General features: G+C 46.8%; 1 protein-coding gene across 1 annotated transcript in view; it reads right to left on the bottom strand.

Moving 5' to 3' along the window:
* Window positions 1–26522, bottom strand: part of LOC144605310 (voltage-dependent L-type calcium channel subunit alpha-1S-like) — an 86510-nt gene that overhangs the window by 33178 nt on the left and 26810 nt on the right. The window contains exons 14-22 of the mRNA XM_078420428.1: window positions 23106–23212; window positions 20941–21028; window positions 19699–19806; window positions 17993–18045; window positions 16664–16804; window positions 14612–14813; window positions 13224–13382; window positions 11484–11594; window positions 2997–3080 (exon numbers count right to left, since the gene is read on the bottom strand). Of these exons, the coding sequence (XP_078276554.1) occupies window positions 2997–3080; window positions 11484–11594; window positions 13224–13382; window positions 14612–14813; window positions 16664–16804; window positions 17993–18045; window positions 19699–19806; window positions 20941–21028; window positions 23106–23212 (1053 nt within the window). The remainder of the gene's footprint in view (window positions 1–2996; window positions 3081–11483; window positions 11595–13223; window positions 13383–14611; window positions 14814–16663; window positions 16805–17992; window positions 18046–19698; window positions 19807–20940; window positions 21029–23105; window positions 23213–26522) is intronic.

Here is a 26522-nt window from a genome sequence, read left to right as displayed (position 1 = left end):
CAACAGTGAGAGAGAAAAAGAGAAATCCAGAAAAAAGGAAAGGAAAAGGGAGCAATGGCAAATGCAGAGATGAAGATGGAGAAGAAGAGATGTGCAGAGAGAGAAGGCACAAACAGAAAGTTGCCACACAGAAACACAAAGCTTCATATTGTTCCTGGACCACATCACGGCTCCTCCGACCGCAATTGCCCCATCCCAAGATGGTCCAGGATATTTCTGTGAAGATCTATACCTGGAGTAATGAGGAAGCCTGGAACATGGGCACACTGAGTCTCCACACTGGTTCATCTCCGGAGTTTCCCATTATACACCCTGGGCACTGAGATCCCATGTTACACCACCTTGGGAGCACAATTTCCTTAGTTTCTGATGAAAAGATGACTAACGTTTGCATCTCAGCTTACTCACGGCAGTTGAACAACCACTGGCTGTGTTTCTCATGGAGGATATCTGCAGCAGTCTACAATATCAACAATATTCTGCACTTCCATCCATTTCCACCAAATCCATCTTTCTCACCTGACATTCAATCTATCAACATTTTGCCCTCTTAATAGGACCTCCCCATGTCTCTGCACTCTCTTGCATCTTGCTTTCTCATCTATCTCTGCAGTGTCAACAACACATTCAATCCCTTTAATTAGGTTGTATTAAATTGAGGCAGAATAGTAAAAGAGTGGTGATAATCTGATAATAAAGGAAGGACAGAGGTGGAAAAGAATCTGGTTTCAAAAGACAAAACTAGTTCAGTTTGGGTGGAGATGAGGAACAAACTGATGCCAAAAAGACTGGTAGGTAGCAGACCTCCTTGATGTTACTCGAATTGTGAATAATACATTAATCCAGATATAAAAGGCTTTGGACATTGGTTTCCCATACACTTTGCAAAGTAATGCCATATTTTAGAGATTTTAATCTTTATAGAGATCGGGCAAGTCAAACCGCCACCGTCCTGTCACACTGTCCCAGGTACACTGATCTTTTACCAGTGTCATGCCTCACAATGCTCCAGATACACTGACCAATTGCCAGCGTCCAGCTTCACACTGCCCCATGTACACTGATCTTTCCACAGGGTCCTGAGCACAGTAGAGCCACTTCATTATTTTTACTTCAGTCTTTACCAAGATTCCGTGCTACACAGACCTGCCCACACTGTGCTTCCACAGGGTCCACCACCTTGGATGCACTACCATGTTCCACAACCTGTGTTATATCTCTCTCGGCATGGCCCCTTAGCCTAATGTGTTCAGGTCGATTCTATGAGCACTCTACAATCTTTCACTTTGCACTTTCCTCACTACAGTGGTATATTCTATTGCCTTCTGTAATCTCACTCCTCTCTGTAATCCTGAGCAAGTTGCATTCTTCGTGAATCTTTGTGAGGTGCCTTAGGGCACACAACAATAACCAACAACACCATGATCTTGCATCACACAAGTGGGGCCAGTACCTTTACTAGGCTCCTGTCCTAACCTACGCTCTTCACTATTAACCCAATTTGCCTGCATGAATGGTGGGGTGACCAACTGATTTCTGTATAAGTAGATGGAATCCCCCCGTCACCACTCCTGCAAGGACTAGCTGATAGTGTTGGATACCAGCCGTTGACAGTGCCTGTAGCTGCCTGCTCATAGAATCAGCAGGCGGCAAGGAAGGCAAGTGAGGAGACACACAGTGGCACTGGGTGGTCCAGGCGAGCACACACCAGCATACAGCAGGAGAGGAAGACCCAAACAGGTAGACAGCAACACAGAGTGGTGTGTACACGTCCAGACACACAGCAGTAAATGTAGCGCACAGAGGTAAACAGCAGTACAGGTGATACACACAGGCATACAGCAGTAAAGTGTAGCACACACAAGTATACAGCTGAACAGGATGGTACACACAGACACATACAGCAATAGAGGTGGTACCCACAGGGCATACAGTGGTGCTAGCTGGTACACTGACACAGGCATACAGCAATACAGGTAACAAAAGGCATACAGTAGTATAGGGTAACAGGTGCACAGACATATAGCAGTACAGGGTAACACAGCCACAGGCATACAGCAGTACAGGGTAACAGCCACAGGCATACAGCAGTACAGGGTAACACAGCCACAGGCATACAGCAGTACAGGGTAACACAGCCACAGGCATACAGCAGTACAGGGTAACACAGCCACAGGCATACAGCAGTACAGGGTAACACAAACACAGGCATACAGCAGTACAGGGTAACACAGCCACAGGCATACAGCAGTACATGGTCACAGCCACAGGCATACAGCAGTACAGGGTAACACAAACACAGGCATACAGCAGTACAGGGTCTCACAGCCACAGGCATACAGCAGTACAGGGTAACACAGCCACAGGCATACAGCAGTACAGGGTAACACAAACACAGGCATACAGCAGTACAGGGTAACACAGCCACAGGCATACAGCAGTACAGGGTAACACAGCCACAGGCATACAGCAGTACAAGGAAACACAAACACACACAGGTATACATCACACACAAGCACACAGCTGTATTGGTTAGCACACATAGATAGCAAGTGGATTCACAACCAAACAAAGTCACAATTAATAGAGTGGAAGACACTTTCCCAATTCGGCACAAACACTGAGGCATAAGAAGACTTCTTGTAATATGTGCATATGTACACACACCCACACACTGAATCGAGGAATCATTAATGACGCCTTCAGCTTGTAAAGGCTTCATCCTCTTCCATTCTCCACTCCAAACAACAAGGGTATGCAGACTTTTTGGGAGAACCAACAAATTCTCACCAGACCAGATGTGTCCAAATCAATAAACCTTCCCGGACTGGAAATCCCGCCAGAGGTCCGGGAATCTCACCATTATGGAATATCCAAAGAGAATGAAAACAATGACTACAAAGAAGACACGAAGAAGATTCACCGGAGATCAGACAATTCCCACCACATTTGCGTTTCAAACCAGCTGCATTGATATGGGCAGTGCTTTTACTTACGTCTACTTCACTGAGAATAACGTCAATGATACTTCCAATGACAATCAGGAAGTCAAACACATTCCAAGGATCTCCAAAGTAACCCTAGAAACAACCAAAAGAGTGTAAGTGTAAGATGTCCGCAGAGCAGAGACAAAAGATGAAGGGGACGAAATGGTGGGGAGGAGAAGGAGAGGGGTGGAAGGAAAGAGCAGAGAAGAGAAAAAGATGGGAGAGGAGAGAAAGGAGAGAAGGAAAGGAAGAAGCGAATGGGGGTATGAGAGGGGAGGAGAACCAGAGGGGAGGAGAGCGAGGGAGGAGAGTGCGGCAGAGGAAGAGAGTAAGATAGGGAGGAGAGAGGGGGAAGAGAACGGCAGAGGAGATGAGAGCAAGAGGGGGAGAGAGCAAGAGAGGGGGATGCAAACAAGATCAGTGAAGGAAGTGAGATTGGAGGAGGGAACAGAGAGTGAATGGAGGAAGGAGAAAGGGGAGGAGAGAAAGGGGTGCAAAGTGGAACAAAAAGATGGTATGTAAAGGAAGGTAGTGGAGGGATAAGGGAGGAGGAGGAGGAGAATGTGGAGCGAGTGAGAGTATGGAGGGAAGGGATGAAGGGCATGAAGAGAGGACGGAGTGTGGTGGTGGAGGGAGCAGGAAGAAATGAGGATGTGGAATGGAGTGAGGGAGGGATGAATTGAGAGTGAGGAGAATGGAGGGACTGGGGGGAACAGAGAGAGCAAAGGGAATGGAGGAAGTGAGGCAATGAGGCAATGAGGGAGGGAAAGGATTGAGGGAGTAAGGGGAATATAAGGTGTATGGTATGAAAGATAAAAAAACGTATGATATGTTTACTTTCATAAGTCGAGGCATTGACTGTGAGTCAGTAAGTCATGATGCAGCTTTACAGGACTTTGGTTAGACTGCATTTGGAATATTGTGTGAAGTTCTGATCACCCCAATACAAGAGGAAGTGGAGGCTTTATAGGAAGGCAGAGAAGGTTGACAAGAATGATGCCTGGATTAGGAGGTATTAGCTACAGGGATAGTTTGGACAGATTTGGATTATTTTCTCTGGAACGCTGGAGGTTGAGGTGAGACTTGATAGAAGCATATACAATTATGAGCGGCATAGATAGGATAAAATGTCAGAAACATTTTCCCAGGATGTAAAATCAAATACTACAGGGCATAGCTTTAAAGCTGAGGTGTGCGGGCGACATTTTTTTAACACAGAGAGTGGTGAATGCCTGGAATGCGCAGTCAGTGGTGGTGGTTGAAAAAGATATATTAGTTCAATTTTAAAGACTTTGGGATAGGCATATGGATGTGCAGGGAATGAAGGGATAGGGTTTATGTGCAGGTACATAAGTGATGGTCTTGACATCATGTTCGGCACAGACATTCTGGGCCGAATGGCCTGTTCTTATGCTGTACTGTCCATGTTCTATGATCTAATCAGAAAGTGAGGGGGACAGAGGAAGTGAGAGGGACCAAGATGTTGAGGGAGAGAAGGTGTTGAGGGTGTGAGAGTGGTGCAGGGTTTGAACAAGTGAGGGGAATTAAGAAGTGAGGGGAACCGAAGATGTGAGGGTGTTGAGGGAGTAAGAGGATTGAGGGAGTGTGAGGATTGAGAAAGTAAGTGAATTGAGGGAATGAGGGATTTGGGGGAATGAGAGATTTGAGGGTGTAAGGAATATGAGGAAGTGAGTGGATTGAGAGAATTAGGGAAATGAGAGATTTGATGGAGTGAGGGTTTTAACGGAGTGACGGATTTGAGGGTGTGAGAGTTTTGAGGGAGTGAGAGATTTGAGGGAGTGAAGAATTTGAGGGAGTGAGGGATTTGAGGGAGTGATTTGAGGATTTGAAGTGAGGGGAATTAGGATATGAGGGGAACAGAAGAAGTGAGATAGAGTGAGGGGAAACTGAGGGAGTGAAGATTTTAAAGAGTGAACAAATTGAGGGGTATGAGGGACTGAGGGGTATGAGGGACTGATGGGTTTGAGGGTGTGGGGGGTTTGAGGGAGTGAGGTGTTTGAGGGAGTGGGGGATTTGAGGGTGTGTGGGGTTTGAGGGAGTGAGGGGTTTGAGGGAGTGAGGGATTTGAGGGAGTGAGGGATTTGAGGGAGTGAGGGATTTGAGGGTGTGGGGGGTTGAGGGAGTGAGGGGTTTGAGGGAGTGAGGTGTTTGAGGGAGTGAGGGATTTGAGGGAGTGAGGGATTTGAGGGAGTGAGGGATTTGAGGGTGTGGGGGGTTTGAGGGAGTGAGGGGTTTGAGGGTGTGGGGGGTTTGAGGGAGTGAGGGGTTTGAGGGTGTGGGGGGTTTGAGGGTGTGGGGGGTTTGAAGAAGTGGGGGGCTTGAGGGAGTGAAGGGTTTGAAATCGAGTGAGGGGTTTGAGGGAATGAGAGAAGTCAGGAAATCAGATGAAGAGAAGGAGTGTCAACCGAGGGAGTGAGTGTGTCAAGGGCGAGGGAGGATTGAGGGGTTTGAGGAAGTGAGGGGTTTGAGGGAGTGAGGGGTTTCAGGGAATGAGGGTTTGAAAAAATGAGGAGTGTGAGGGATGAGGGGTGTGAGAGTGGGGGTGTGTGAGGGTGGAGGGGGTGTGAGGGTGGGGGGGGTGAGGGATGAGGGAGTGTGAGGGTGGAGGGGGTGTGAGGGTGGGGGGGGTGTGAGGTTGGGGGGGGTGAGGGGGAGGGGGTGTGAGGGGGAGGGGTGTGAGGGGGAGGGGTGTGAGGGGGAGGGGTGTGAGGGGGAGGGGTGTGAGGGGGAGGGGGTGTGAGGGTGGAGGGGGTGTGAGGGTGGAGGGTGTGTAAGGGTGGAGGGGGTGTGAGGGTGGAGGGGGTGTGAGGGGGAGGGGGTGTGAGGGTGGAAGGGGTGTGAGGGTGGAGGGGGTGAGAGGGTGGAGGGGGTGTGAGGGTGGGGGGGGGTGTGAGGGTGGAGGGGATGTGAGGGGGGTGTGAGGGTGGAGGGGGTGTGAGGGTGGGGAGGTGTGAGGGTGAAGGGGGTGTGAGGGTGGGGGGGTGAGTGAGGGTGGAGGGGGGTGTGAGGGTGGAGGGGGTGTGAGGGTGGAGGGGGTGTGAGGGTGGGGGGGGTGAGGGTGGGCGTGAGGGGGGAGGGGGGGTGAGGGTGAGGGGGGGTGAGGGTGGAGGGGGTGTGAGGGGGAGGGGTTGTGAGGGGGAGGGGGGTGTGAGGGGGAGGGGGGTGTGAGGGGGAGGGGGTGTGAGGGGGAGGGGGTGTAAGGGGGAGGGGGTGTGAGGGTGGAGGGGGTGTGAGGATGGGAGGGTGTGAGGGTGGGGGAGTGTGAGGGATGATGTGTGAGGGGAGGGAGAAAGTGGGGGCAGGGATGGATGGAGTGTGAGGAATGGAGGTAGTGTGAGGGTGGAGGGGGTGTGAAGGATGATGTGTGAGGGGAGGGAGAAAGTGGGGGCAGTGATGGAGGGAGTGTGAGGAATGGAGGTAGTGTGAGGGTGGATGGGGTGTGAAGAATGAAGTGTGAGGGAGAGTGGTGAGGGAGCTGCCACAATAAACATTCTGGGCTGTGTGCTGTAAAATGGATTCCCCTATTTGAAAGCGTGCGTAATGAGCAGCACTGAGACCAGTCTGCTCTCAATTTGATCTCGCAGCAGGGGCCCAGCACACAGATCGCTGCGTGTTTCCTGCCCCTGACTGTTCAGTTTATTTTGGGCGGTGGCTGTGAAATGGATCATATTTCTGTGAAACGTGGCTGACCGCTCGCAAAGTTAAAGTCTCCACACTGGGCAGACATGAAAAGAGGAAGAAACAACAACGAACAGAAGCACATTTACAGCAAGAAACCCTTTCCCACAGACAGGAGGCCCCTTGTTGTTGGAATTAGCACCGCCCCCTCACTTCAGCACTTCTCCGGAAGACTGTACCTCTGAGACCCTCGTCAAGCCCCTGGTCTCATGGTGTAGCAAGGTTCCCCCTTTTCCAGGTTAAGTAGAGAAGGGCTGCTGGTGAAAAGTTGCTATTGCACAGTACTTGCCGACAACAAAGTGTCAGTCAATGAGGCAGCAGGTAAACGAAACAGCAAGCAAAACAACTTTCCTCAGCAAACATGATTTTTTTAAAGAGCCAGAGAAACAATAAACAGTGTTTCCACCAATATTTGTGATAAATGTCAATTTCAAGAAGCCAATTTAACTCACACTTTTGTGACTTGTACAAATATGTCAAAATTTTGGATCGATATTTTAAAAATCATTTCCAAAGTTATCGATAACCAACTGGATTTAGATCCAAAATTAATAATTTTAGGATTATCAGAACACATTACAAACTTTACGCTAAGTTAGAAACGCTTTCTTGACTACAGTTTAATAACTGCGAAAAAATTCATACTTAAATTTTGGGAAAAAACAGTAACCCCCACAATTAAAATGTGGATTACGGAAATGACCGAGACCTTGCATTTGGAAAAAATAAGGTTTGCCTTAATTGACAAACCAGATCTATTTTTTAAAATATGGTCTCCATTTATTGAATTTAAAAAAAAGGTTTGTCACAAAACTAAAATTTAAAACTAAAGTTAAAACTTGAGTTTAGGGTTGGATGTACAACTATACTCATTATCTCCCGGATCTATCCCCATAATCTTTATATTTGTAATTCTCTTTTTTCTTTGCTTTCTCTCTATTAGTTTATAGTCTTTTTTTTCACTCTCTTTTCATCTTTATTTTTTCTTTAAAAATTTTAAAATTGAAGCTATGTAAGAATTCTATAACCAGTTTGTCGTTTATTATTATTTGTGCATATGCTTTAAAATATTAAAAATTAAAAAAAGTTTCCCCAGAAACACGCAGTGTGCATATAAATGTGCTTAAGTCATTTATATCAACGTGGCTACGTTTACCTGACAAGAAACTAAGCAAATATTTACAATGTGTTTATCTTTGAATCTGAGCAATGAGTCTGAAAAAGGGTCTCCACTCGAAACAGGCGATGCTGCCTGTCCCGCTGTACTCCAATGTTTTGTGTCTATATCATTAATGTTTCATGATTTAATGTTCTGTGTCCAAAAATGGAATCATTTCACATGGACCAGATTCCACTTGGTTTAGAGGTAAATTGCCATGAGATGGACAGGGATATTTTATTTTCCTTCTAAAATCCTGCCTACAGTTTGATAGTCATTCGCGTCTAATCTAAATTATTCCGACACCTCCCGAAGGCCAACTAATGGGTCTGGGTTCTGCAGTCAGCACAGAAATGAATTCATAATTAAATCTGAACACCACAGGCCACCCAGCGGAGAGTTAGGCAGCTGCTGCAGAATCCAACAGGGAGATGGTTGGAGAGAGGGAGTGATCGGGAGACAAAGATAAGGGAGAGGGTAGGTATGGAAAAAAGAAGGGTGGTAAGTAGGGTTGCCAACTGTCCCATATTAATCGGGACATTCTGTGTTTTGGGCTAAATTGATTTATCCCGTACGAGACCGCTCTTGTCCCTTATTAGGCCCGGACGGCGGTGTAGGCCCGGACGGCTCTGTAGGCCCAGACACTGTATGCCTGGACACTGTAGGCCCAGACACCACTGTAGCCCCAGACAGTGTAGGCCCGGGCGCCGCCTAACGGAGGTTGCGTAGCAACCTGCCTCCCGGCCCGAGTGGCCGCCATTGGTGGAGCGGGAACACATGGCTGCTGGCTGGGTGAGGTCACTTGGGGTGCAGGGCCGTGATGTCACCCTTTGTCCCTTATTTGGGAGTGAGGAAGTTGGCAACCTTCATGGTAAGGGAGAGGGTAGGGGATGGTAAGGGAGAAGGTGGGATGGTACAGGAGAGGATGGGAAAATGAAGGAGAGGAAGGGGTCCTGAGGGATCGAGGAGATTCATGCAAAGAAGGAGAGGGGAGCAAGAGTGGTGCAGGAGGGGGTAAGGGTGTTGTGTGAGGGGGGGAAGGAGGTGCTGGAGGAAGGGGAGTGGTGAAGGAAGGAAAGTGGTGGTCCAGGAGAGAGGTGGTGCCGGAGGGAAAGGGAGGGGAGGGAGGTGTGAGGAACGGAGGGGGTGCATGGGAGAAAGAGATGTGAGGGAGGGTGGGAGTGTGTGAGTGATTTCTGAGAGGGATGGTGTAGCAGAGGGAAGCATGGGAAGGGGAGAAAGGGGTGGTTCAGGAGGGAGTGGGTTAGGGAGGGATATGAGGGGGGGCAGGCAATATGTGAGAGGGTAGAATGGGAAAGGAATGTGAGGAGGGAGAGGGTGCAAGGGAAGGTAGAGAGGGTAGTACGGGTGAGGGTAGGTTCGGGAGGGAGGGGTGCAGTGGGGGAGGGATATGAGGGAGGGAAGGGGTGTAAGGAGAAGGGAGAGAGGGTGGTTAGGGAGGGAGGGGGTTCGGTGGGGGCTGTATGTGAGAGGCTGTTGTGGGAGCGGGGTAGGAAATGCGAGAGAGACATGAAAAGGGGGCAAGGCCAGAAGATGGTGTGTGGGAGAGAAGGAAAGAGTGTGGCTGCCAGTGATCCCAGATTAGGCCGTACCCCTGTACTTAAACTGGTAATCGTTGCCCAGGACTGTGTTAGCACAGGACGCCTTTCTCCACCTGCCAAATTTCTAGATCTGAGGGCAGGTACTGAACTTGGGCCCTCACTCAGCTGAATGACTGTGGGACACTGTTCCTCCTGGAATTTCTGTCAGCAGTGTTCACTGTCAGCTCATTGAACATGACAGGGTGGTGTGGTGGTGCAGCAGTAGAGTTGTTGCTTTACTGTGCCAGAGACCCAGGTTCGATCCTAACTACGGGTGCTGTCTGCATGGAGTTTGTACGTTTTCCCTGTGAGTTTTCTCCGGGTCCTCCAGTTTCCTCACAAACTCCAAAGACGTACAAGTTTGGAGGTTAATTGCCCTTGGGGTAACATTTGTGGGCTTGTATACACTGGAATTTAGAAGGATGAGGGGGGATCTTATTGAAACATATAAGATAATTAGGGGATTGGACACATTAGAGGCAGATAACATGTTCCCAATGTTGGGGGAGTCCAGAACAAGGGGCCACAGTTTAAGAATAAGGGGTAGGCCATTTAGAACGGAGATGAGGAAGAACTTTTTCAGTCAGAGGGTGGTGAAGGTGTGGAATTCTCTGCCTCAGAAGGCAGTGGAGGCCAGTTCGTTGGATGCTTTCAAGAGAGAGCTGGATAGAGCTCTTAAGGATAGCGGAGTGAGGGGGTATGGGGAGAAGGCAGGAACGGGGTACTGATTGAGAGTGATCAGCCATGATCGCATTGAATGGCGGTGCTGGCTCGAAGGGCTGAATGGCCTACTCCTGCACCTATTGTCTATTGTCTATTGTCTATTGTCTATTGTCTATTGTCCCCTAGTATGTAAGGTAAAACGAGTATACGGGGAGCGCTGGTCGGCGCAAGCTTGGTGGGCCGAAAGGCTTGTTTCCGCACTGAATCTCCAAACTAAATTAAAAAACACTGATTGAATCGTGTCTCTGTGCTGTCCTCCCACTGCTTGCTTCTGGGAACTGCTGGTAACGATAATGTGGTAACGATCACCCCAGACTGCTCTCCCCAAACGCAGTGCTGGTAACGATAATGTGGTGTGCCCATCCATCTCATAACAGCACATGTTTGGCCTTTGCTTCCTGTGGGCCACTTTAGCTGAAGCAGGCTTTTAATTAAAACACCTACTTTAGTGTGACTCAAAGGGGACCGGACTACTTTGTGGTCACAGACTAACTTCCAACTCTCCTCCAATGCCCAACCTTTCACCACCTCACCTCCCCATCCCCAGCCAGTCTAACACTGTAAACCAGCCACATTTCCTGGACTCCCCTGATTCCCTTCTCGCATTCCTCCGTTGAGAAGTTAACTCCTTGTTTATACACAAGGCGACAAGATGGCACAGCAGTAGAGTTGCTGCCTCACACACCAGAGATCCGGGTTGAAATCCCGACTACGGGTGCTGTCTGTACAGAGTTTGTACGTTCTCCCGATGACATTGTGGGTTTTTTCTGGGTGCTCCAGTTTCATTCCACACTCCAAAGATGTACAGGTTTGTACGTTAATTGGCCTTGGTAAAATTGTAATATTGTCACTAGTGTGTAGGATAGTGGTATGGGGATCATTGGTCAGCGTGGACTCAGTTGGCTGAAGGGCCTATATCAATGCTGCATCTGTAAACTACTTCTCCTACATGCTGTTTAATGCACTTTTACCAGCAGCAACTACTTTTTTACCCTGGAATTTAAAAGAAATTGAGCTCCTGTCGACTGTGGAGAACAGACTGCACCTGCTCCTCTAAGGATGTTGTAACAGTGCCGCAGGTAACACGATGATGTCCAGTTAGTCAAATATGTCAGGGAGTCACTTCACCGTCCAGTCTCAAACTAGAAGGAGCTCTACCAAAATCCAAAGCACAACTTCTGATTGCCTCATGATTGCCTGAGCAGTTGATGACTATAATTGATCAGATCTGGGCTGAGACACTCTCCAGCGCGATTACCAACACTGTTCTGTACCTCATTGGCCATTATTCCCTTCCATCAGCCTTATACCTACCTTGGCTTTGAAAGCGCAGAGTTTGAAAACCATTTCCACAGCAAAGAGCCCAGTGAAGACCACATTCAGCATGTCAGACAGCTGGTTCATCTCGTCCGACTGCTCGTAGTGCTGTGGGTGGAAAACAGAGGGTGGAATTCAAGACAAATTACAACCCACCTCTTATCCCCAATCTTGGAATGACTGGTTTCTGATCTCGCCATGACCCCTGATGTAACCCACAGTTGAATATGGAACTCTTTCTTCCTCCAGGAAGCGAGCAGGCAAGATCATCTCTGACCCCTCCCACCCTGGCCACAAACTCTTCGAAACACTTCCCTCTGGAAGGCGACTCCGGACTGTCAAAGCAGCCACAGCCAGACATAAAAACAGCTTTTTTCCCACGAGTGATAGTTCTACTCAATAACCAAAGTCTGTAGTCTCTTTTTTGCTCTGGTTTATTTTCACCCACATGTTTAGACTGTAATGTTGTATCCTTATTGTTTTGATGTGGTTATGCTTTATTCTTAATTGTTAACTATATGTTTGTGTTGTCATTTGTGAGTGGAGCACCAAGGCACATTCCTTGTATATGCATACTTGGCCAATAAACGTATTCATTCATTCATTCATTCTCCAATCCAAACCCCCACCCCATCACCATTGAGTTCTGGGTCCAGATCTCTCTACCCCACCCTTTGTGATCTCTCTATCGCTGACTCCCAAACTCCTTGGACTGTTTGCATCTTCTCCCTCAATTGAACTACTGCACTTTCCCATTTCTTTCCTCTTTCACTCTTCCAAGCTGCCAAGCTGCCGGACATGGTTTGGCTGGTAACATTTCCTACTCCGATTCAGATGGGCATTAGTTTAAGTCCCAATTCTGTGATCACTTGACAGCAATGTTTAGAGGCAATGCACAGTTGGAGCTACTGCTGGAGCTCCAGGGTTTGTATCAAGATCCTGTGTGTTCAGTGGCTGCATTTCACCGCATATGAACAAGCAGTTTATTCCAGTATTCTGGGCAAGCATGTGTGTGCACAGTGGCACAACTGGCAGAGCCACTACCTCACAGATCCAGCTACCCATCTTCAATCCTGACCTTGACCTCAGTCTGTGTGCACTTTGCACATTCTCCCTGTGATCATGTGAGTTTCCTTCGGGTGATCCAGTTTCCTCCCACATTCCACAGGGTTAATTGGCCACCGTAAATTGTCACCAGTGAGTTGGTACAGCATGGAATCTCGAAGGTTGATAAGAACATTCAGAGAATAAAATCAGATGTTGTAATGGGTGCTTGATGGACAAATCCATCACATTGGGCTGACAGACCTGTTTCCGTACCATACGATTCTGATTTTGAGTGCCTATCTGGCCGTGACGAGGCTCCAGTCCTCTTTATTTCTTTACATCTATGATCAAATCCCAGAAGTACTGTTCTGGAGTGAAAGTAGCAAGTGACACAGAACCATTGCTGCTGTGATCTGCTTCCCAGAGCGGGTGTCTCATTCAAGGCCTGCTGCATCCCCAGACACACTTGTCTGCAGAAACAAGCATGCAAAAATGCTCCAAAGATAGTAAGGTCGACCAGACATACAGAGAGACTGGAGAAACTCAGATTCATTACTCCCTAATTTCTCAATGCCTCAACACAGTACCTGGGCTCCCCAGACCCAATACATACAAACGCACAGCATCCCAACCCTCCCCCTTTCCACCTCTGCCACTACCTCTCTGGTTCCAGGCAGCTCCATCACTCACCTGCATCCCGAGACAAATGGTGTTGAGAAGGATGAGGGCAAACATGAGGTACTCGAAGTAGGAGGATGTCACCACATACCACACCCTGTACTGGGAAGGGTTCTTAGGAATGTATCTCATCAGAGGCCGGGCCTTCAGTGCATATTGAACACACTGGCGCTGTACAGGAGACAGGAATGTGATTAATAACAAGGCAAGGGGCAGAGGAAAGACCATTGGAGGAAACTAACCTTACCAAAGAGAGATGCGTGGATGTCTGGGGACTTTAACCCAGGTATGGGGTTAGTATGGGAACTATTATCCAAGTATAGGTACATTATTCCCACCATGGTAATGGTGTTTGTGAATGGTCACCAGCGTATGGGTGGTCTGGGTGCGAGTTGTTGCCCGGTGTCACAAGGGGAACACTTTTTTTGAAAACTGCCTGTGCAGGAATTTCTGAGAGGATACATTAGCGGAGAAAATGAATTTTGTTCTGCAACATTCTTGGGTGCATTCCATGAAAAATTAATTGCTGCTAAAAAAAATCACACTTAGATTTCATTATATTCTATACCTGATGCACTGAAGTCCATACACGGACAGGGGCATCCAGAGATGTACACCTGATGTCAGTTTAGCGACCTTCTAGCCCTGATCTTCCTGACCCTCGCCCTGATCTTCGACCATTGCCCCAATTCCTGACCTTCGCCCCGAACCCGGACTCTCACACCGATGCCCAACTCTCACCCCAATCTCGCCCGGACCCTCGCCCAGACCCTCGCCCTGACCCTCACCACAATCCTCGTCCCAATCCCCGACTCTTGCCCCGATCCCCAACCCTTGCCCTAAAACCCCAACCCACCTGATTTGTGCCCTGATTTTACTGTCTATATCATCTTTCCTCTGCGATATTGGTTCAGCTTGTTTGATTTTTTTCCCACTGGGAATATAGGATATTCCCAGCCTGACCTGCCTTTGCTGTTCTACATTTTACAACTCCCACGCTCATTTTAATGTCCCCATATTAATCTCTCCTTCCCAGTTCTGACAAAGGGTCTTTGACCTGAAACACTGATCATTTTTCTTAGCACAGTTGCTGCCTGACTTGCTGAGTATTTCCAGCATTTTCCACCAGTTTTTTTTTAGATTTCCAGTATCTGCGGTTTCGTTTTGATGTACACAGATGCACTGTTCTTGGAAATGCGTTTGCAACCAGACTGTGGAGTTGGGTTACCTGATACAGTTGCCACCGTCCTCCTAATGCAGGGTGAATGGATGATGCCTCTAACCTAGGTAGGGAGTGAACCTGTGATCAGTAGTTATATGGATACTGGTTTTGGATGGGAACGCAGACCTGTGTTAGGTGGAGGCTGGGGATGGGGACAGTTACTAATGTGAATAGTTACCTGGTTTTTGTCCAGCTCACAGTTCTTGTATTCAGTCTCTCCCTGTTCCTGGAAGGTTACTATCACAAACCCGACAAAGATGTTCATCATGAAAAAGGCAATGAGGATGATGTAGACGATGAAGAAGATGGAGATCCCCACTCGGTAGTTGTAGATGGGACCCATGTCTTCAGTGTGCGAGTCGATCGCCTTATAAAGTAACCTGGATAAAAGACACCAGGATTAATCCCCAGCCCAGCTTCCTGTCAGCTCCTCATCAACCATCAAACACTGCTCGATCCACTCTTACATGCCCAGACCACCTCAACCTATAACAACAAGGCAGCAATGACACGATCCAGTGCGTTGGGAAACATTCCACCAACAGAGAAGAATTGAATAATTACTGCCTCATTTACAACTTATCCCCCAGAACTCAACGAAACCCTTCACTTCGAGCTCAAGAGAACTCTGCCACTCCACCTCCCCCCCCCCCCCCCCCCCACCTCCCCCATCGCCCCTGCTGGCAGGAGACCCCTGGCCCCCAATCCACACACTCGCAGGAGCCCCCTTCCTCGGCCAGTCCATTGTCAGCCCCTCCCTCTGTACTGGGATACAATACTCCATCTGCACAGTATTGCTCCTCCGTCGCTTCCCTCAGTCATCTGCTGAGTCCCTCAAACTTCAGCAAGGTTCTACCCTCAGCCTTCACCATCGCTGTTTCTGGTCTTCCAGGAGACACCTTCCTCCATGGTTCCCCACCCTCAGTGGGGTCCCTTGCTAATTCTGACTCCTCTCTCCATACTGAGCGACAGGCTCCCTCCCTGCTGTCTGGAAAGGATTAGTGATCATCGAGTCCTCTCCCTCGGGCTGATTTCCCTCTCAGCAACCCACTGTCCATTGTCGTCCTACTTCAGTCATCACTAGGTCTGCTCACTCAGTGAATGTCGGCATGTGAATGGCCCTGGTGCCCCCTCACTGTTCCCTCACCCAGCAGTTACCGAGGCAGTTCTTTCGATGCTCAGCACAGATATGCCTTCAGTACTAACTGAGATCCTTCAGTACAAACTCTGACCCCACAATCAATGGTCCCACTCTCACAGTGCTGACCGGAGTGCCGGGTCCTGTCAATCACTGTACTTACTGAAACCCCTCTATCTCTCTCTCTCTCATTGACCCACCCCACAAGACATCTTTCCTAAAGGATTTTCCTCAGGAATCACTGCTTACGCTGCTTGACACTAGCGGAGACATCTTTCACATTACTCAATGTCACGTCTCTCTCATACTCGGTGGTATTCCAGCCTCAAGTCACTGGGACTTGCTCGGCACTCCCACAGGGGCACACCCTCTTTATCCCCTGGTTTGCCGTTCTCAACCATTCCCTCCGCACCCAGACAGCACTGCCGCTGTCAATACTCACTGCATTCTCTCCCACCACTCGCTGAGATATTTCTCAGAGCAGATGGTGGTGTCATTACAGAGCATACTGTCGAGATACATCACATCTTGATTTGGCAACTGCTCTGCCCAAAACCACAAGAAATGGAAGACAGCTGTGGACACAGCCCTGTCCATCATGCAAACCAATCCTAGCCGCGACCCATTGTATCCATCTACACTTAAAGCTCTCTCAGGAAAGCAGCCAATATAATGAAGGATCACTCACACACCGTCTGTCTTTTTTGTCGTCCCTCAGAAGACACAAAATTTTGAAAGCATGTTCCACCAGGTTCAAGAACAGCTTCTTCCCCATTGTTATCAGACTCCTCAACAGACCTCTCATAAGTTAAATATGTCCGGGTTGCAAGCTAAGTATATCCGGGTTGATTCCCAATCACTTTTTATCAGCCCTTGCACTTTTTTTTTCTATCTGCATTTTTGCTGTAGCTGTAACGATATATTTTACATTCTATTCCCTTTTTTTGCTCTACATATTCAGTTTATGTATGGTTTGATTGTACTCACGTATATAACGATTTGCCTGGTAAGCATGGAAAACAAAGTTTTTTACTGTATCTCAGTGCACGTGACAATAATAAACCAATACAAATACCATCCATTGGTACTCACTGGGGCCACCCCTCGAAGGTGGAGACTGTGAAGAGGGCCAGCATGGCCGACAGGACATTGTCAAAATTGAAGTCGCTGTTGATCCACATTCGCTCCTCCACCCTAAGTTGGCCCGAGTCATCATGGACAATGAACTGTCCTCTGAAAAGGGAAGAGAGTACGAAGAAGGGTTTAGAGTGAGGATTGGAGGGTGATCAAGAGCAAAGAGAATAATGCAAGGAGGTGAGGTGCGGGGAGGGAGATGTGGAAGGACAGTGAGGGAGAAAGAGAGGAAGGAACAATTGACAGGGTAGATTTTGGAGACAGAGAATATAGGAGCACAAGGGTCTGTGAGGTAACAGAAGAGAAAAATAAAAAATAAAATATGGTAGAGGGAGAAGGCGGTGAATAGAGTTGGAGAGGAGGAAGATGCCACAGAGAGAAAAGGGGGATGTGGAGAAAATGAGTGGTAATAAGATTAAAGATTAAGGGCAGAGAGGGGATAGAAAGAGTTTGAGCAAGTGATCAAAAAACATAGAGAGTGGAGTGGGAGAGAGATCAGGAGGGGAAGAAATGGATAATGAGGTAAGAGAAAAGATGGAGATAGATGGAGAGTATGGGAAGAAGTAAGAAAAACAGAGAGGAAAGGCAACATAGAGGGTTGCAGGAACAGATACTTGAGGGTGGGTGTATACACAGGAAGTGGAGATTCTCGGATTGAATTTTATAAATAAAGTTGCAGAATCCAAAGCAAAAGCGATATTAATCCTTTTATAGAATACTAGTTAGGACTCAGCGATTATGAGAAACTCTAAGCACTGTTCTTGTTGAGTGACATTGTAACCTTGGATAGAATATAATGGAGATTTATTAGAATTATGTCAAGGACAGGAGAGGTGTTGGGAGAGGTTGGGCAGGCTAGGATTTTATTCTTTGGAGTGCAGGAGGCTGAGGGGTGATCTTATAGAGGTGTATAAAATTATGAGGATAGGGGTTTCAAATACAAGAATAGGTTTAAGGTGAGATGGGCAAGATTTAATAGGAACCCATGGAGCAACGTTTTCACTCTGAGAGTGGTGGGTTTGTGGAACAAGCTGGCAGAGGAGGTATGTTGAGACCAGTAAGGAAAATTTAAGTAATTTACAGAATACCTTCACAAGGGAATTAAATAATTCCTGAAATTTACAATTTTAAAGAGTTCTTTGCACAAAGAGCCAGCAAGAGTTCTTTGCACAAAGAGATGCATGGAGGCATTCGACGGTGACAGAGTTTAGAGTTTTATTCCTAATTCTCAGCACACAGGACACTCGCTGCACCAGAAAGGGCAGTTCATTTCTAGCTCAGGCTTACTTGCATTCTTCCTCAATCATTTTGGAGAGATCAGTGCATCTGTATAATTTTCCCTGAAATTAAGAAGATGAGTGTCATGAAAAATACCCAAGTATAACATCATAATCATCACACATCCTTTTATAATTCTCCACCACACACGCTCAGTAATTATCTATTGACCAATAGTAATTATTCTGAGCCACACAATGCAAGTAATAACGTTCAATAACACCCATTGTAATTATTAACCACTCACCCAGCCCCCAAATAATTCATCACTAAATGTTCCCAATACCAATTTACAAACAGAATTCTCCAATTATCCTTAAGAACAAACTCCCAGTGATATTTCTCAGCCACACTCCTCGGACATAATTGCTAACCCAGCACCACAGCAATTATTCAACTCCATTATTGTCAATCAGAATCTACCCAGATTATGTGGGATTGCACAAGATATATGGCACATAAACAGGCCATTCGGCCCAACCTGTCCCTGCAGTGTTTATGCTTCACACGAGCCTCCCACCACAATTTCCCTTGTTTAAACCAATCATTATGACCGTCAATTTTTTCCTCCCTCATATACTTACCCAATCTCCTTTATCTTCACTTTAGCCACTCCCCGAGGGAGAACGTTCTCAATCCTTTGTCCACAACAAATTCTTCAATCACATTCCCACAGTGAAAATTCACCCCGTATCCACAGTTGAAATTCCCAATCATATTTCCACAATAATAATTCTCAACCACACTTTCCCACAAAAAATTCATGTTATTACAAATGACATAGCATGGACACGGGCCTTTTAGACATCGACCATCCATTTTTACATGAATCTTTTCCAAACCCATTTTATTCTCCCCACATTCCCATCAACTCCGCCCAGATTCTAACCCTTACCTACACACTAGGGCCAATTTACAGTGGGTTCTGCAACCAATGTGTCTTTGGGATGTGGGAGGAAACGGAGCACCCACAGGAAACTTGCGAAGTCACAGAAGAATGCGCAAACTCCACACAGCACCGGTATCATGATTTGAATCCAGGTCTCTGGAGTTTTGAGGCAGCAGCTCTATCAGCTGTGCATCTATGCCACTCAATAAATCTCAAACATATAGAGTCATAAAGCAAAGAAACAGGTCCCTCGGCCCACCTTGCCATGCCGACCAACGTCCCATCTACACCAGTCAAACGTGCCTGTGTTTGGCCTATATCCCTCTAAATTTGTCCTATTCATGTACCCATCTAAATGTTTCTTAAATGTTGAGATAGTACCTGTTGTCTCAAATAAGATTTTTTTTCAGCTAGTGCCCAATAATAATTCATCAACAGGTCCAAGTAAATAAACACTCAGCCATGACAAAATTATTTCCGTCTTCACCACATTGTTAATTTCCAGACATACTTTTTCTAGCTGAGTTTGATTCCTCTGATCCTGATCCATGTGCTTTTGTATCCCTGGAGTCAATAAACACTGTAAAATTGCTCAAGATGGAAAATATCCTTAATGCCTTGTCAACTCTTGCATCCATCCGAAGCAGATGATCAGAGCAGCCCATAACATTGTGTGCAGTCACACCCAAAGTTCCCGTTCTTTCTGCATTGTTTTAATAAAAAAACAATGCTGTCCATGCCTAATTGATTTTAGTTGAAGCGAGAGAGCACAATGTATTTCAGACTTTCACTTGTAGTCAATGACCTATTAACACTCTTGACTCACCTTAAAAAGCTGGACTCCAAGACAGGCAAACACGAACTGCAAGAGAGTGGTGACGATCACGATGTTCCCAATTGTCTTGATTGCCACAAAGACGCACTGCACCACATGCTGAGGTAAAGCAGAGTGAGAGCAGGTCAGTGATCAGCTCTGCATAAATGGCAGCCCCAGAACACAGGGCAAACAACTTGCTCAAAGGTCATCATATCAAAGGTATCTCGGGCCAAACCTGGTCACATCAGACAATGAGCATCAGACTTGGAACAGACAGACCGGGTCAGACTGGGGCACAGGCAGTCAGAGTGGGGGGAGACAAGCGTTAGATTGGGAGAGACCGGAGTCTGACTGGAGGAGACTGGGGTTAGACTGGGGGAGGCATGGTCAGGCTGGGGAAGAGCAATGTTAGACTGGGAGAGAGCTGGGTCAGACTGGGGGAGACTAGGGTCAGACCTGGGCACAGGGAAATCAGCATCAGACTGGGTGGGAGACAGAAGTCAGACTGGGGGGAGAAGTCCAGCAACAGATTGGAGGGGGGGGGGGGTGGCAGCCGGGGTCAGGGAGGATTTAAACTGGGTGGGGAGACTCGGGTCAGACTTGAGGAGACCGGGGTCAGACTGGGAGGAAACCTGGGTTAGACTGGGGGAGATCGGAGACTGCGAGACCCAGACTGGACATAGGAAGACCAGGGCCAAAATGAACTCTGGATTCATCCCACTCTTTGCCTTGGTTCTACCTTCAAGGCTTTGAGAAATATAGAAACTCAGTGCAGACAAGAGTCAGCACCTGGGACACATAGTAATGGTATATGTACAGGCTCTCTCACACTCACACATACTTGTTTTTTGCATATTTGCTCACACACACTCATACCAGCTGGATGTGCTTCATATGCATCCGTTTCTTCAATATGTGTACACATTCACCCACACATTGGAATGTGCCCAGGTGTTCTCACACACTCAGGCCCGTCATCCACAAAATTTACACAAAATGTTGCACTAACCGACATTTTCATAATCTGCACTCACATTCATACGTATGAACAAGCACCCATATCTGTGTTCACACACACTTACGTGTAACTCACATGCACATGCATGACGTACATACACAAACAGGTTTTCATGTATATGAGAAGAATTATACATTCACCTGTGCACATGTGGATAAACTTCTGCATATATACACATCTCTCTCTTACACATGCACACACACACATGGCACATTCTTCAGAAGCTGGCTCACCTTCAATCCCTTTGCTCTATTAATTGCTCTCAGGGGTCTGAGGACTCTGAGGACTCGAAGAATCTTTACCACAGAGATAGCACTTGACCTGGAAGATAACAAGGGAAACTCAGCCGCCCAACTCACCACATAATCTGCATATCCACACATTTTATCAGACGATGATGATGCACAAGTTCCAGAATCTGTCCTTCAGGACCAGCACCAAAATACTCAGCTGCAATTCCCATCTCTCATGAACATAATGGAAGATTTCATTCGAGAGAGACATTCCTGCTGGAACTAACCTTCGTATCCAGGCTAACAAATCACTCATTGCATGACGCACCTTTGTAATACTAGGTAATCATTTTATGCATTTGGTATATTATAAGCTATCACAACAAAACAGAACAGAACAGAGATGTTACACTGTGGGGGCTTCAAGATATAGGAAAATGCTATTATTTCATACAAATCCAGAACAGGGGCGAGACCAAATGCAGCGATGAAATGCATTAGGTATTACTCAATGTTGACCTAGCCAGTACAGTCTATTGGGATATATCACAGTATCTCCAACTGAGACTACAGGAAATTGTAGTTTTGAAACGTGCCCATACCATCACACAAACAAGACCCTCCTCCCCAACCACCTCCATCTAAACTTCACGCCACCTCGAGAAAGAAACCAATGTAATCAAGAAACCAATGTAAACATCATTATTCCCTCTATTCCCCTCTCCCTTCAGGCAGAAGGCAAAAAAGCTTGAGAGCATGTACCACCAGAACAGCTTCTTCCTTGCTGTTAATAGACTCTGGAACGGACCTCTCATAAGCTAGGGAAATTCGGCATATCACCAAGTACTCCATCGAACTTCTACAGGTGTACAGCAGAGAGTATCTTTATTGGTAGCATCACAGCTTAATTCAGTTATTCAGATGCCCAAAAATGCCCAGAATGAATGAGGCTGCAGAAAGTGGTGGACATTGCCTGGTCCATCATGGGTACTGATGGGATCTACAGGAGAGTGGTGGACATTGTCTGGTCCATCATGGGTACCATCAAAGGGATCTACAGGAAGCGCAGGCTCTAAAAGCCCGCTAATATCATCAGAGACCTACACCACACTGGCCAGGCTCTCATCTCATTGCTACCATCAATAAGAAGATACAGGACCCTCAGAATTGTGACCTCCAGATTCAAGAACAGTTTCTTCCCATCAACCATCAAGCCCTAACCACAAGCTTACCTCCAAAACATCCTACTGTTTGTTTGCATTTATTTTTAACATCAAGCAGCATTCTCCACTATTAAAAACAGAAATGCAGGAAGAACTTAACCAGTCAAGCAACATCTGTGGGGAGGGGAACCAGTTCGGGTTAACGATCTTTCCTCAGAATTGGTTCCACTTTCCACAGATGCTGCTGGTCTGGCTGAGATCTTCCAGTGTTTTCAGTGTTTATTTTCAGATTCCAGCATCTGCAGTTTTATTTGTTTTCCACCAGTTTCCCCTTCTTCACCAAATGCCCTCTCTTGCCAGATCCCCCTCCTTCGCTCTCATTTAAATTGAACTCATAGCAGAAAGGAGACATAGAAATTTAACATAAGTGCTTGCAATCACAAATGCATGTACCAGGGCAAATAAACCACTTTGATAAGGATTCAGAGAGAATAAGTTTAAAATAAGTAGCCACAAGCAGAAAAGAGATAAGCAATGAGTTGTGATCCAAATGTAGAAACAAGGAACCGCAGGTGCTAGTTAATCCACAAAAGGACACAGCATCCCCCTTTCTCAGCCACTGCCTGGACATTATTGGCAATTTAGAGGCCAATTAACCTGCAAACACGCACGCCTTTGGCATCTGGGAGGAAACCAAGTAACTCAGGTGTTTACGGGGAAAATGTGCAAACTCCACACAGACAGCACCCGAGGTCAGGCTCGAACCCAGCTCTCTGGTGCTATGAGGCAGCAGCTCTACCATCCGCACTACTGTGCTGCTCCATGACAGGACAGTGGCAACAAATAAAGGACTAACTTTTAAAAGGAAATAGTATTAGTGCTTGTAACATACAAACTGCTGGGTTAAATGAGGAATGGATAGACCAGCAGAAGCACCAGGAGTTATTTTGGGCCTGTATCATTCACAAATTCAACAGCATTAAGAAGGAGACAAGTACTCACTGAATTCCAAAGGAGATGAGAGAGACACTGACCACCAGCAGATCGAGGATGTTGAAATAATTCCGGCAAAAGGAGCCTTTGTGAAGAAAAGCACCGTAGGTTGTCATCTACACAGAGAAAGAAAAGGGGAGAGAAAGACAGAGGAAAGGATATAAGAGATGGCAAGACAGCGTAAGATAAATAGAGAGTGTAAATAATAGGCCAAAAGGGTTAAACAAGTCAAAAAGAGTGTCTGAAGAGATAGAGCATTTATGTTAGAAGTTGAGAGCGGTTATAGCTAAAGTGGACAGTACTGGATGACTGCACAGAACGGATCATTCTTCAAACTGATTGTGGTGAGGGTGGCGGGAAGAAAGCTGGAAGAGAGGCGGGGGCGTGACAAAGCCTGGTGAGTGATAGGTTGATACAGGTGAGAGGTGGTGGTGGTTTGATAGGCAGATGGTTGGAAAAAGGCCAGAAACAAAAAGATTAAAAATGTGTGAGAAGGAGCTAAGAGTAGAAGAGGTGTGAATTTTGAAGCTTGAGGAAGGAATATAAGTGGAAGGGGGCGAGGAGGGGGGGGGGGGGGGGGAGAATGTGGAAGGGAAGAAATAGGTGCGAATCCAGCAGGACAGAGGGAAAAGAGGGGGCAGAAAAGAGGGGGTGAGAAGGGAGAAGTTATTTGTAGGTTAGTCATCTAAAATTGGAGAATGTAATGTTCATACCGTTAGGTTTCAAGCTACCCAAGCAGAATATGAGGTATTGTTCCTCCATTTTGCATGTGGCCCCACTCTTGTAATGGAGGAGGTCCAGACGAGAAAGATCATTGTGGAAATGAGAAGGGAAGTTAAAATAGTTAGCAACTGGGAGATCCAGCAGGCTTAGTAGATCAAGCGCATGTGTTCAGTGAAACGATCGCCTAGACTACATTTGGTCTTGCCAATGTAAAGAAGGTCACATCGGGGACACCAAATGTAATATACGAGGTTAGAGGAAGTGCACGTGAACTTCTGTCTCACCTGGAAGAATTGCTGGGGTCCCTGGGTGAATGTGAGGGAGGAGGTATGAGGACAGGTGTTACATGGAGCAGGTTACAGAGGGAAATAGCTAGTTACAGGGGTGGGGGAAGGGATGAGTGAACCAAGAAATTGCAGAGGGGGGTAGTTTCTGTGGAAGGTGGAAAGGGGTAAGAATGGGAAGATGTGACTGGTGGTGGAATCACGCGGAAGATGACGGAAAGATCTAAAAATGATGTGTTGGATGCGCAGGCTTGTGGGGTGAAAGGCGTGGACCAGGGAAGCTCTATATTTGTTCTGTCTGGAGGGAGGGAGGGAGAGCAAGGGAAGAACTACGGGACACAGAGATGCAGGTGAGGGATCCATCCATTCCACCGGGTGGCGCTGTCAGCGATGGCAGCCTCGCCAACGGTCTGTCTTTTTTTCATTTGGGCAGCTTGCAGCCCAGCGGTATGAACATTGACTTCTCCAACTTTAGATAGTTCCTCTGTCATTCTCTTCCCCTCCCCCTTCCCAGTTCTCCCTTTATCTTCCTGTCTCCACCTATATCCTTCCTTTGTCCCGCCCCCCTGACATCAGTCTGAAGAAGGGTCTCGACCCGAAACGTCACCCATTCCTTCTTTCCTGAGATGCTGCCTGACCTGCTGAGTTACTCCAGCATTTTATGAAATAAATACCTTCGATTTGTACCAGCATCTGCAGTTATTTTCTTACAATGCCTGAATTGTATGATTAATCCACTGCTAACACCGTGCAGGTCATAAAAACAAACCTGTTTCCACTTCATATTGGGATGGCAGTGTCCAGGCAGCTGAAATTGTGGTGCATAAAACATTAGGTATCATTATAGGCACTGACCCCTTGATGCGAACGGGCCCTGACTGGAACCCTGCTCACAGCTCTGGTACATCAGGTAATTCCATCGGCTGCAACAAGCCTGGAAAACCACAGAAACATGCCGGGGCTGGGTGCTGATGGTCTTCTGCCTGCAGATGCCTAGGATCCTTTCCAAGAACAAGCAATGGTGGGAAAAAATCCAGTTGAGCTCAATCCCCACAGAGTAGCCCATCATTGTGGTGCAGAAGTAATGTCTGGTTTCACTTCAACATTGGACTCAACCACCAAGCTGAGTGCTTCTGCTGAGTTCTTCTGCTATTTCCTAGTTTTGCTTAACATTTCCAGAGTATGCAGTTTTACAAATTATTATTTACCGTAAATGCTATTCAGACTACCGATCAGAACTTTTGGTTTATTGCTGTTGTTCTCACAACAGGTTACCACTCTCTGAACTCTATTCCTAGGGAAGTTTACAGGCATTTTTTTCCGAATGTCTTTAGTTCTCACTCATAAATTGTAACCAACCAATAAGGTTGAGACTGACAAGGAATTAATTGGGATGAACATGAATTCTCATTAGTTCGATATAGAGATATAATGATAGGATGAGTGTGTAAATAATGGACGAAACATCAATCATTAAAAGACCACCCTACAAGGTTGGACCTTTCCCTGCAAGTGCATGGGAACATTTCACTATGGTCAAAGTCCTGGTACTCCCTACCCTGGTGCTGAAGTGCAAATGGCCAAAAGCTTCAGGTTTTGAGGTACAAATATCACCAACAATCTGTCCTGTCCACATTGACAGTATAGCTAAAGAAGTACCACTAACGCCTCTACCTTCTCATGAGACTTTCGGCATGTCTGCAATGACTCTTACGAATTTCTACAGATGCACCCAAGAAACATACTATCGGGTTGCATCACAACTTAGATTGGGAAATGCTCTGTCCAAGACCACAGGGAATTGCAGAGAGTTGTGGATGTAGCCCAGTCCATCACACCGACCAGACTCCCCACCATTGACTCCATGCTCTTCATGCTGCCTTGGGAAAGCAATCAACATAATTAAGGACATTTTTCACTCTGGTCATTCCTTCCTTTCCCCTCCCCAGTCGAATAGAATGTACAAAAGCTTGAAACCATGTGTCACCCGATTCAAGAACGACTTCTTCCCCTCTACTATCATATTCTTGTGTGAAGTTCGCATATCTTCTTCCTCTTCTTCTTAAGCCCTTTGCTCCTCTAGGGAGCATAGGCCATTGACAAATGTCCTCCACCTCACTCGGTTGTTGGCGGTTCTTTCGAGATCTCCCTAGTTGAGCCCACTCCCAGACATTTCTGCCTGGACACCTCTTCTCCAGCTGTTCCTGGGGCGACCTCTTTTCCTTTGTCCTTGGGGGTTCCATTCAAGGCTTGCCGGGTGTTCTCATATACTAAGGATTAATTCCCAATCTTCCAATCTGCCTCCTTGCAGCCCTGGCACTTTTATTTTAATTGCATTTTCTCAATAGCTGTAATACTACATTCTGCACTCAGTTCATATTCTCTATTGGGCTACCTCATGTATGTTATAATTTGCCAG

This window comes from Rhinoraja longicauda, chromosome 24, assembly GCF_053455715.1.
Source record: "Rhinoraja longicauda isolate Sanriku21f chromosome 24, sRhiLon1.1, whole genome shotgun sequence".
NCBI classification, from domain to species: domain Eukaryota; kingdom Metazoa; phylum Chordata; class Chondrichthyes; order Rajiformes; family Arhynchobatidae; genus Rhinoraja; species Rhinoraja longicauda.
This window is presented reverse-complemented; position numbering and strand designations above follow the sequence as displayed.